Here is a 12,946-nt window from a genome sequence, read left to right as displayed (position 1 = left end):
AAAAAAACCAATATAAAAAGAATGAATAGCAATAACCCCCAACCCCCCTGGTGACAACAATCAATTCCATGTCCCAAAGAATGCCTTTCATACCCTCCTGCCTTTACCAAGAACTTCACAGGAAATTTTTCTCTACGTATCTTTGTTCAGAGAAATGTTACATGTGTACAAAAGTAAATCCTTTCTGTGATGTCACTGAACTTAACGGCATCTTCTCAAAGATGATAGAATTGACTCTTTTCAGTCTTAAATTAAAATTCTCTCTTTGCTCAAGCATTCTGAAGAAAATTTGGAAGTGGAATTAAATGCACATTCTATGTTTAACTTACAGTTTCCACTATATTGTTTTTATAATTTTATGTGTGCTACTCTACTATAACAACAACAAAATAGAAAAATGATCAAAGAGCATATGAAATGTTTGTGCTGATTAACTTTGTGCAGGGGTTGTGCATGAATGTGTTTATTTCTTTGTTGCATGGCTATTTAACCATCTCTTCAATTATTCATTGCAGATGCAGGAAAGACAGAAGCAGTTCTCAGTGAAGACTGAATAACAAATGACTTGATACAATTTTTCTATAATGATAATTTTTGAACTATTTGCAAGCAATAAGATCCAAAGATTACATGGTCTGTTTTTTATGATTATTGGATATTCTTCAATGCACTATTTTTAACATTATCTAAAGTTTTCATATTACCATGATGGTACTCATGACAGCTTCCAACTCTTATATTTGGCATAAGCACCCCTCTTCTGTTCTTGCCTTTTAATTGAAGAATACCTCCAGAATGAAGAATATCACCAAATCTCATTATGATATCAAGGTGAAGATGGCAATACTAGTAATAAAAATACTGAACATTTGAAACAATTGGAGGAACTATATGCACTTTAGTTACATTTTCTGGTTTGGTGGAAAGGAACTTTACGAAGGATCCTCACTGGCAGATTGCATATGAGCAACACAAGCAAGCCAAGATGCAAACCAGAACTGCACACTTGTCAGAAGCCAAATTCAATTGTGTCAGTGCAGACCATTTGATGGTGTGTCTCATCATTTTGCTTACAGACTTTTATTGGCTTCTTTGGCCTGGTTCATTGCCAAATCGAAGCCTCCCACTTGCCATAAAATTGCCTGGATTTTATCCACATTGTTCAAGCCAAGCAACAGCAGTTCTATCACTTTGCCTTTTAGAGCCCCCAAACAGAAATGTAGCCGTTGTGCACCTACCCGTATTGTTCTTAAAAAATATTTCCTTTGTGGGGTAGCTCTGGGAATTATTTTTATCATCTTTTAAAACTGTTTTGCAAAATAGCTTGCCAGCCTCACCAGCTCCTGCCCATTACAAACTTTGGGAAATGTTAATGGCAAGCTAAGAGCAAGTATGCCAAGAAATCATCTAATCAAATTTCATTTTCATTTTAATAGTTTTCAACTGATCTTCCACTAGTCACATATTGCATGTGACAAAAATTGAACTCCAGCAATTGAGTGTATTGTTAGGATGGGTTTGATAACTAACTAGCTGTTGAAGAGACATAGAAAGCCATGTCCAGCTGGCTCTTAACTGTTATACTTGGGAAGCATTTGCAGTGGCCACTGAAAACGGCACGTAAACTGGCATTTGGTTGTAGTGTAAATTTCATATCTGTTATAAATGGGGCTAAGATTGTACAACTGAATTTCAGACCTAATCACTGTTGTTTTGGAATGTGTAAGAAAGTGTGCTTTGAACTGTAGACTTACAACTCAGTCTTAAGATTTGAAATGCCAGCAAAATAAATTACGTGTTAGATGGGATATTCCAGTTGCTATACATATACAGTGTCATATAGCATGACTCTTGGATGCACTATGAAAATATTTAAGATAAGATTCATAGATCTGTATTGTCAGCACGAGGTCAGGATATAGGTTACTATCATGATGTATTGTATTGAGGTTACAAATACAGATATAAAATGTGGTCCCAAATGTCACTTTACTACAGATAAATTCATGCATCGAAGCCATGAGTATTACAGAGAGAAATTATGAAGCACATACTTTCTTCTAATGGCGCTTTTTCAAAGAAAAGAACCTCTAATGAATAAACTTAGCAGTAAATGCACTTAGACAAAAAAGAAATTGTTTTCATCAAAATATGCAATGAATAAATGCAATTAAATCCTTTGAAGATAATTGCTCATTTCTGTGTAGTCTCTAGCAATGTTTTGAATATTGTGATGGAGACTCTATTTGTTCTTCCACGTGTCCATACTTTCCTCCAGGTTCCATTTTGATACTTCCTTTTCATTCCAATTAAACTTTTCGGTTCAGTTTTGGCCATTATGGCTTTAAAAAGGATGGCTGATACAATATCTCCTTGTAATTTTTGGAGGCGTGGAAGTCATTTCCTCAAAACATGAGCTACAGAACAAGGCTAATATATTTACAAATTGTGCAGACAAAGGCCAAATCCAACTGAAAGTAGTTTTTTCAGCAACACTGTATAAAGCAATATAATTAACAAAAATGGAAATTGTTTACTTCAGGAAACAAGGCTCTCCTGCCTACATTTGATGTCTGAATTTTAAGACACTCTATGATGATTCCTTTTGTTCTTCAATATTCCTTTGAATGTTCCTCTTTGATCACATAGTTTTATACATGGAGACTTTATGATGTGGTTTTCTTGTATAAAATAATTTATTTCAGGAAAGAACGGTCAGCTTAAATTTGTGCAAAATAGACTTAAAAACTAATTGCTTTCATTTGTGATTTCTCCCCTCCCCTTTCTTATGTAAAAGAGCTCATAATTGGAAGGAAAATTGTGGCTATATTATACATTTGCAGCAAGAGAATTTTATAGACATCAAAGTGAGATTTTATAAACCAAGAGATGATAGTATTTATTTTTAAAAACATGAAAGTATCTGGTAGCATCTTAAAAGATTGATATGGATTATAGCTTAACTCTCCTAGACTACAGTTGACTATAATAGATTTTTGTTCCTTTTTGGCTGCTGCAAACTGATAGCCAACCATCTAGAAATCACTTGAAAGAGTAGATGGGCGTCAGCCCAAGCATGCTTGTTTCTATTCTGTGTCAAAACATTCAAGTCTCAAGTCTCAGGAACAGAAAAAGAAGTCTGCTCCAAGCCTTCTCAGTACATCTTTTTGGGAAGGGAACTGTTAGATCATGAAGTGGAAGGCAATCCGAGCAAAATGTAGAAGGTCAGGAAAAGGGTGAGGTCTACCTTGCCTGCTGCCAAGTCTATTCATCCATAACCTTAAAGGAATCCATTATCATCTCAATGATGCATCCTTGAAGAAATAAAGTAAAATATATAGGAATTACTAGGACTTTAGTACTTCATTACTAGGAATAAGTAGGAATCCAGACTACTATGTCTGAAAAATAAAGGTCTGGAAACTTGCATAGCATCCTTCAGTCTCCTTTCATTTGGAGAAAACTTTGATCCACAGAAGCTTCTTCAAAGGAAAAAAAACCCCACACCTCATAACCCCACATTCTCTTTCAAGAAATAGGTTTTTACATGTGACAAAATAAACCCATTTATGATTTCCTCACGATTATTGCAATCTGACCTTTTTTCTTATTCACCTAAATTAAAAAAAATAGTATTGTTCCTTCCTTGCTGTAGACACACATAATGGGGATTCCTTCATAGTGACTGCTTATGTCTTGAAAGAGAAGAAATTGGGTGACAATTTCTGTGTAACATCCTTTGTAAAAGGTATCGGCTTTTTTTATAGTTGGGAGGGAAATCTATCAATCATAGTTGAACCCTTCAACTGCCTAAGCAATTTAGAACTTGAAAAGCTAGTGCGATCATCAATTGGCTGTGATTATAGTGTGGTAGTGAAATGTTATTTACCTATTTTATTACGATGTTTCATTGTGTTTAATTTATGCAGAATGATTAACTTCCAGATTATTGCAAAAACATTTCTTTTAAAGGTTCTGAGTGCATTTTCAATAAGTAGTCTGTTAAGAAATTGTCATAATGGAGCTCTAATGAAGTTACTAGATCAACAGGAAAAATGTTGATTTGACTATTTATAGTTGAAGAGCCAAAGGTACTTTTATTGCCTTTTTCTTATCATGACTCAAGGCATCTCTTGGCCATTGGGCTTGAAAAGTGTGCTTGAGCAAAAGTGAAGAGTGAAATAATTTCATTGCATTTATAAACTATGATGACTATACAGTTTAGAGTCATATCTAGGGCTACTGTTCAATTCTACATTTCATGGAGTGGCAAGATAATTCTTTCAATCTACAAAAAGTCACATTACACTCATTATCAAATTATCAGGATTACAGCTTTCTAGGATTACTTTAATAGTCAATTTAATTGCAATCCAATAATTATCACATCAGACTGAGTTCAAAGTCATTTTAAATAAACTAGTATAGAAAAAAGTTGAGAGGAAAAAGGGTCCAAAAAGATCAATTTCACCTTCTTAATATGAGGAGTCCATTCGTATTTTTAAACCTAACATATTTTATATTTCCTGTGTTTCCAATAAGTTGGAACTTATGGCAAAACAAAATTCAGAAATGTCATTTTTGGAAAAAAAAATACTGTGTTTTATTCCTGCATGATTGCTTTTTGGTGTAACTCTCTACTACTGCTTGCTTTGGAAAGTGCATTAATTTGCTGCCCGTTTTTAATCTTATTTTGTGACTGGCTCCCCAACTATCTCTCAGGATGGCAAACCTTTTGCCAAGCTACATGCTGGTCATTGTTGCTGGCAGGTGGGCTGAATACTGATCTATACTGTAGAATGTTGCCATCCTATCCACATTTCTGTTTGTGTTATTTTAAAAAAATGTAGAATGAAATAAAATCTTGCAGGAGTCAATAAACTAAGCTGTGGGTATTATCGTAGCCCAGTTTTCTTCTATATGGAACATTACAGTGTCAAAACTTCTAAAATTTCAGAAAAGGTGGCTTTGAACTACTGGGATAGGCAATTTATTATTTTATTTCTAAATATCTAGACCAGCCACTCCCTTCAGTGTTCTAGGCCAGGGGTCCCCAACCACCGGTCCGCGGACCGGTACCGTCCGCAGAACAAGTCCTACCGGGCAATGGTTTGCTGGTTACGCCACCATCTTTTTGATAAAAAGTGCTTCCGGTGAGCTTTCCGGGTGAAAGCTCACCGGAAGCACTTTTCATCAAAAAGATGGCAGCGCTCAACGCTTCCAGTGAGCTTTTCCGGGTAGAAAGCCATTTCTACCCGGAAAAGCTCACTGGAAGCGCTAGCGCCGCATCTTTTGATGAAAAAGTGCTTCCGGTGACCTCACCGGAAGCACTTTTTCATCAAAAAGATGGTGGCGCCAGCTAATGCCGGTACCAGGCCGCGCCATAAAAAAGGTTGGGGATACCGGGCCGCGGCATAAGAAAGGTTGGGGATCACTGTTCTAGGCAACTTACAAACAGCAATAAAAATACAATAGACTTATGTTACCATGCAGCAACTGTTGGAAGTTACAACAGACCTTAAAAATAATTTTGTTACCAAGGTACATGTTTACAATCTTCACAGCATTCCCCCAGTCACATAATTGTCATTATAGTCTGCATATTATTCTGTGGTTGGCCCATTTTCCACCATCTTGAAGAGTAGAGAGTTTGGAGAGTAAGGGATTACAGAGACTAAGGAGGCACACAATGGGGAACAATAAGTTGTTTGCCTAATGGGTTTGGGACTGCCAGCACTATTGCATTCCTTTCAATGTGTATTTCCCACTGTGTGCCTGCCTGCTTACTTTCTTGTAATCCTTTCCGATGAATGAAGAAACAGTTAATGAGAGGTGCAGAAGAGAACAGTGACAAAACCCCAGAGTTGTAGGATATTGGTTTAAAAAGGAGAACAAGATAGGGAGGTACTTATAGGCAGAGAGGATTATAAGAAAGGAGAAAAAAGAATGAAAAGGTTTACAGGGAGGGGAAACCAGGAAACCATTTGCTGACAGAAAAAAGCATTCTAATCATTGAGAAAATAGTTGAGGAAGACGCTAAACTACAAAGAACATGTTTCCATTTTACTAGCCAATTTATTGGATTGTCTAATGTGAGTTCTAATAGTTTATTTTATTTATAATGTTTATATGCAATATTTTCATTGTTTTAATCCCAAAATAAGGAGCTATCCATCTACCTGGAGAATGTCTGGTTGAGTAAATAAGATATAAACACACAGCATTTTGGTAGGTGTGGTTATAGTGTCTCCTGACTGACAAGTTTCACACTCCAGCAGATTGTCTTCTATTTCTCACTGCTTAAAAGCACTCTTTGAAAGAAGACAGAATAATGCTTCTCTTAGAGCTGAGCAGAAGCTGCAGACTATAAGAAATATTACACCAGCTAAACTAAAAGATCTCAGTACAGCAATTCTCTCACACTGACAACTCTAGTTAATGTCAATATCTTATTTGGTTTCTCTGCTGGGTTCCCACAGAGAACCTCAATCTAAATCTCAATACAGCAATGAGATAAGAGATTTTGGTCCTTGATCCTAGCCAAGAGGCTTTTATACAGTAAATTCAGATTTCTCTGGAGGAAAATGAGAGACGAGAGTGACTAGTTTATCTGGGTGTTGTTGCATCCAGAGAAATTTATGTGCAGATTGGGATTAAGAAAGGGGAGCATCATCCCATGGAGGGGATTAGCTCAAATTGAAGAATCAGCACAATGATCATTGTTATATTGCTTTTTCTAGTGCAATTCTTGATATCAGCTCTGGAAGTTTTGCACTGGAATATAGTAAAGAAAACTGGCATATGGAGCATACTATGCATAAACCGTAGGAAGAATTAATTATCAGAAGCAGCAAAATAGATGAAAGAAATACATTTAGATAACTAGAAATCTGAAAGCATAGCCAGATGTATTGGAAGATGAGGTCACATAGGTACTGAACAACAAAATAACAGAGTTGGATGGTACCTTAGAGGTCTTCCAGTCCAAACCCCTGCTGCCCAAACAGAAAAGCCCCTGAAATGGATGGCATTTCCATCCCAACTGCTTACATCAATAAAAACAACTATGAAACCATGTCAAAAATAAGAGACATCACTGAATGTCCAAAAAAATGCAAAATATGAATGTTTATTCCAGCCCTGAAGAATGGTAACATATGTCTACTCCAATTATGGCACAATAGTTCTAATATGACATGCAGAAAACTAATTAGTAAAAATCATGTAACAATGATTAGGCCCAATCATGAGAAGAGAACTATCCAAAATATAACCCAAGAAGAGGAAGAGGCATTTAAATCTACATTACTAATGTTTTTGCATCATGGAATAAGCACATAAATTTAAAAAGAATGTGTGCGTAATCAGCAAATAGCAGTCTTTTTGATTTTGTTGAACATGAAAAAAATCTAGAGGTACCTGTAAGAAATAGGCATCCCAGAACACTTCATTCATTTAACACAATCATTGTACAACCATCAAGAAGCCACTGTCAGAACAATTTTTGGAGACAGAGTGGGACAAAGACAAAGTAAGAAATGTGAACTTTTAAAATTGGGATTTATGGACAATGTATTACAAATGAATCATGGCACACTGATTTTGTAGCAAGTTCAACAATGGAAGAACAATGAAATTCTGGCAGTGGAGGAATATATTGTGAAAATGTCAGAACCTGCTGAGATAACAAAGTGGCCTGTTTGATCAGAGAAAACAACAATTTTTTTCTGAAAGACTGGAAATTTTATATGGACTTTTTCTGGAAGAAGAAAAAAATGATAAAATGATTTATGGGTTTGAAGATTTAAAAATATATGGATTAAGTGAGGTCCTGAAGTGATTTGTAAAACATCTAAGAGAGAGGAGGGATTATAAGATTGTAATTATCTAATGAAGAAAAGGTCAGAAGTCACATTTCATAACTTTACTTTCTTTTTTCTTTTTTGCATTACTTTTTTTCTTTTCTTCTTTGTCTTTTATATAAAATTATCAATAAATATGAATGAGAAAGATGGGAAAAGGTAAGAGGCAGGATTGCAATCTAGACAATTTTCAGGAATCTTAACAGTACAAATTTGAATAAAATTTGGTGGCAAAAATATTAACAATCTAAGATAAGCAGATGGCACCATGTCAGTCACAGAAAATGAAGAGGATGTAAAACAGATAAAGTAATATCCTAAAAGTCAAGGCAGAAAGTGAAAAACTGAACTACATTTAAACTTCAAGAATATTAAAGTAAAGATAATAATTGGCTGTAGTGACATCAAGATAAAAATTGAGAATCAAAGCAAAGTACCATAATTACTTCAGGACTTTTATTTTCCTTGGTTCCAAAATTAGTCAATCAGAAGACGCTTTGTCCCTAAATTAAACGCAGAATAACACTGGAGTATATTGCAATTATTAACTGGAAAAGATACTGAAAAGCAGGGCATCAGTTTAATACCAAATGCAGAATAGTAAGTGTTATTTTTTCCTCTAACCACCTGTAGCTGTGAAAGTTGGATAATAAAAAACATTAAAAAATAACTTCCTTAGAATTTCAGATTTGAATGTGGCTACTGCATGTACCATGGACAGCAAAAATAACAAGCAAAATTTAGACATCAAGCCAGAAATATCACTGGAAGTTAAGTCTACCAAACTAAGGCGATCTTATTTTGGTTATATCATGCAATAAAATTTCTTAGAAAAATCAGTTATGCTAGCAAATGAGGCTGGCAAAGAATGCACAGTGTGGATGCCATCAGGCTAATACAGGATTAATCCTGGAAACATTAAATAGAGTTATAAAACACAGAAAGAATGAAAAGAGCTGTAAAGTCTCTGAAAGTCAGGGATGAGTAAAGGAGTGAGGGAGAGGGAGAGAGAGTTTTTTGCCTAGTTTTCCCTTGTCATCAAATGATTTACCAGATGGAATTATGTAAATAAGCAGTTCTGCACTGGGTGTTTTTCTGTCTCTCATATTAACCATTCAGAGGCATTGGATTTGCAATGCGCACACATCTGAAGAACAGGAGGTTGGAGAGGTCTATCTAGTATTTCCAGGAGGATCAACAAGTATTAGGGTAATTAGAAGGTATCATGAGCAAACTTGCCAAGTGGCACATTTTGACTGAATGCTCATTCTTCCCTGCTCCCTGTTATTCACTCATAAAAATCTGTGAACTGCACAATCCCAACAGAACTTAACTACGGTTTTAGGCAAGTCTAAACTTGATCTCGCTGGAGACAGTGGCTGGAAGAGCCTCATGTTGCTGCTTCTAATTTCTAATTTATAGCTTGAAATGATCAGATCTATTAAAATAATAGGTATTTAGTAGTAGCATCTTCAAAATGCTTCCTTAGTTAGTGCCTGTTTATCCTCCTTTTATTAAATCACCAAGCAATCGTCTGATGAGAAAAGAACAGCAACAGAATTTTAAATGTTGTTCACTGTTATTATTTATTTTAAAAAGTATTTTAAAGTAATTGTTTTAACATTTTAACATTATTTTTAAAATAACACCAGGTCACATATTATAAAACACACATATTATGTTTTTAAGGTGAAAGTTTATTCTATTAACAAGAATACACCATGAAAGCCATCTGGGTGACTTTGGGCCAGTCACTCTCTCTCGCCTCCCAGGGTTCATGTTGTGGGGAAAATAGGAGGAGGAAAGTGTGTTGGATATGTCTGCCACCTTGAGTTATTTGTAAAAATAATAAAATTATTTGTAAAAACAATGAATAAATAAATAAGTAAATAAATTCTAAAATGGGGCATAGTACTTACTCAATGGACCCTGTACAGCAGTGGTCTCCAACCTTTTTTATTCGCGCCGGTACCAGCATCAGCTGGTGCACCCGGCATCAGCTGGCGCTGCCATCTTGTTTTGATGAAAAAGTGCTTCCGGTGAGCTTTCTACCCGGAAAAGCTCACCGGAAGCACTTTTTCATCAAAACAAGATGGCGGCGCCCAGCAAGCCAGTGGCCCGGTAGGATTTGTTCCACGGACCGGTACCGGTCCGCGGACCGGTGGTTGGGGACCCCTGCTGTACAGGACTCATGGGAGGGAGGCACTCACCCAAACTCACATGACATGACCAAAAAGAATCATTGTTCTACCCCAGGAGTGTCAAACCCATGGCCCGTTGGCCGAATGTGTCACACGCTAGCCAATCTCATGCCTGGTTTAGTGAAGGGGAAAAAAGTCATGACACATCATGTGATGATGCCGTGACAATGTGAGTTTGACACCCCTGTTCTACATGATTTTATACCCAGGCACATATGATTGAGAAGGGGAGTTTGTGCTGGGCCAGAAATAATCCTTATTTATCAAGGATGAGGTGTATACATCTATGCCAGATAAGGCCACCTGGAAATCTAAGATCACTCAAAGCCCAGCACCTAATTTCATTCAGTCCTTGCTTTATTTTCAAACCATCCACATATGCTCAGCTTAGATTGCTGAGAATATTTTCTCCCTTCTCTGGCAATGTAAGCTTAGGAGAGAAAGAAGAGTGTCGGAAAGATGCACAGCTGCATAAAAAGGAAATGTGTTATATTGAGAGAGAATGTAGAGCCTCAAACTGCTATACCTAAAGACCAAGAGGGTAGCAAGGAATCTTGTCTAAAAGATCCCTTCATCAGTAACTACAGGATAAATTTTGTTTCATGAGAAAAGATAATAGATAATTGAAACAGGACAGACAAAAAATATAAATACAATGATTTGAATTGAGATGAGATAATTAAAATAAAATTGAGAAAATTAAAAGAGGGGAGAAGCTATGCAGAAAATGTAAAATAGTAATAAGATATGGAATAGAATATAAAAATGAGCATGAACCTGAATTTGTGTCTGTACGAAGAAATGTAACCCGGGATTACGCTACTTTCAAAAAAGATGTTTTATTTGTATTTTTTTTCTCTTTGTGAAAACTCAAATAAAATTTACACACACACACACAAAAGAATAAATATAGTTTTGAATACATGAGATAGATACTTATAAGAAAAATAAAAAACAATAGGACTGGGATGGTAGGCATGATTGGTGCGCTTATGCACGCCCCCTACAGGCCTCTTAGGAAGGGGGTGAGGTCAATAGTAGACAGTTAAAGTTTTTGGGGTTTGAGGAAGAAGTAGAGGAGAACTGATGATGGCAAAAATAACAGTAAACCTTAACCATTTCTGTCGGGATTGCAGCAACAATACAGGATCTTCCTGCATAAAAGATTTGCAGTCAAATAATTAAGGCAAAAAACAGCTTTGTTCATTTTTTATTTTAAATTTGTTTTATATATTCCTTACTTTATTTTCCATGGAAGAGCAATGTTAAGCAGGGAGTTAGCTCAGTGGTGGTATTCAAATTTTTTTACTACTGGTTCTGTGGGCGTGGCTTGGTGGGCATGGCAGGGAAAGGTTACTGCAAAATCCCATTCCCTCCCCACCCCACTAACCTGTTTTCCAGCTCCATTTTCCTGTGCAGGGCAACAAAAGAAGACCCAGCTGATCGGGAGGCAGAGAATAGATGGGGTCAGAGGTGCCGGTTCTTTGAATTACCCAAAATTTCTGCTACCAATTCTCCAGAACTGGTCAGAACCTGCTGAATATCACCTCTGAGTTAGCTCCATCCATTGCTTTTAGTTGAAACATATTGAGGGCTGTATTGCAACCCTGATGAGGATCAGACATGATTGGTGTTGTGAATATGACTTTGTTCATTTCCACCTGGCCTGTTTTCCCCTAATTTATGTAGCATTCCTGCTAGCAGTTTGAAGTAAGATCTATAACCAAGAGTTAGACTACCAAGAAAGCTTCAGAGCTTCAGAGTAAATGAGGAGTAATCTCTAGGAAAATTTGAAGACGCAAATGGAGAACCCAAAGGAGATTCACATTTGACCAACCACCCAGGTGTTCATCACTTTTTCTTTATAATAATTATGACTTCTTATCTTGCCAATACTATCATCTTCTGTGTTGCTTTGGAAGCTTTGAAGGAAGAAGAAATATATTCATTGTTCACATTGTAACACATTATGGATTTGTGGTGCACAGGTATAGAAGCTTAATGCAGACTTGTCCTCTTGACCAGGGGTCCCCAACCACCGGTACCGGTCCGTGGAACAAGTCCTACCGGGCGCGCTGGCTTGCTGGGCGCTGCCATCTTGTTTTGATGAAAAAGTGCTTCCGGTGAGCTTTTCCGGGTAGAAAGCTCACCGGAAGCACTTTTTCATCAAAACAAGATGGCGGCGCTAGCGCTTCGGGAGCTTTTCCGGGTAGAAAGCCATTTCTTACCGGAAAAGCTCACCGAGCGCTTGGCGCCGCCATCTTTTTGATGAAAAAGTGCTTCCGTGAGCTCACCGGAAGCACTTTTTCATCAAAACAAGATGGCGGCGCCCAGCTGATGTCGGTACCGGGCCGCGCCATAAAAGGTTGGGAATACCGGGCCGCAGCGTAAAAAAGGTTGGGGATCACTGCTCTTGACTTTCCAGTCAGGTCCTGAAATGAATTCTACCTTCACCTATATTTCTAATTTTAGCACTAACACTTGTTGAATCTTTAAAATAGTGCCTTCAGATATTTATACCTATTTAAATTATCTCAACATATCCTGATTTTTGTCTTGAGAAGCAAGAATAAACAGAAGACCTTTTTATTACCTTTCTAAACACACATCAAAGGCCAAGATGATGAGGGCAAAAAGCTACAGCAATACTGCTCACTCAGAACTATCAGGCAGCCATTCCATATCCTAATTAGAGGTAGCAATAGCAAACTATTCACATAAAAGCAAGATGCAAACAGTGGCAGCTAGTAATTTATGAGATCACTTTTCATTGTTAACACAAAAGGAGTTTCTTTAATGTTTTGTTCTTTGTGAATTCTAATTAAAATACTTGGCCATGTTTTTATTTCATCCTCATTGATATCTATACTAAAATTATTTCTT

General features: G+C 36.8%; 1 protein-coding gene across 2 annotated transcripts in view; it reads left to right on the top strand.

The window, feature by feature from the left end:
- EGLN3 (egl-9 family hypoxia inducible factor 3) overlaps nt 1–3,546 on the top strand; it is a 42,822-nt gene extending 39,276 nt beyond the window's left edge. For both annotated transcript variants that reach the window (XM_026664512.2, XM_026664513.2), the window contains exon 5: nt 516–3,546. In XM_026664512.2, the coding sequence (XP_026520297.1) occupies nt 516–553 (38 nt within the window). In that variant the 3' untranslated portion in view covers nt 554–3,546. The remainder of the gene's footprint in view (nt 1–515) is intronic.
- Nucleotides 3,547–12,946: the final 9,400 nt, after the last annotated feature.

Source organism: Notechis scutatus, chromosome 1 (genome assembly GCF_049901735.1).
Source record: "Notechis scutatus isolate UNSWTSFEM ecotype Mainland chromosome 1, rNotScu1.2, whole genome shotgun sequence".
Lineage (NCBI taxonomy): Eukaryota > Metazoa > Chordata > Lepidosauria > Squamata > Elapidae > Notechis > Notechis scutatus.
Note: the sequence above shows the minus strand (reverse complement) of the source record. Positions and strands in the feature narration are given on the sequence as shown.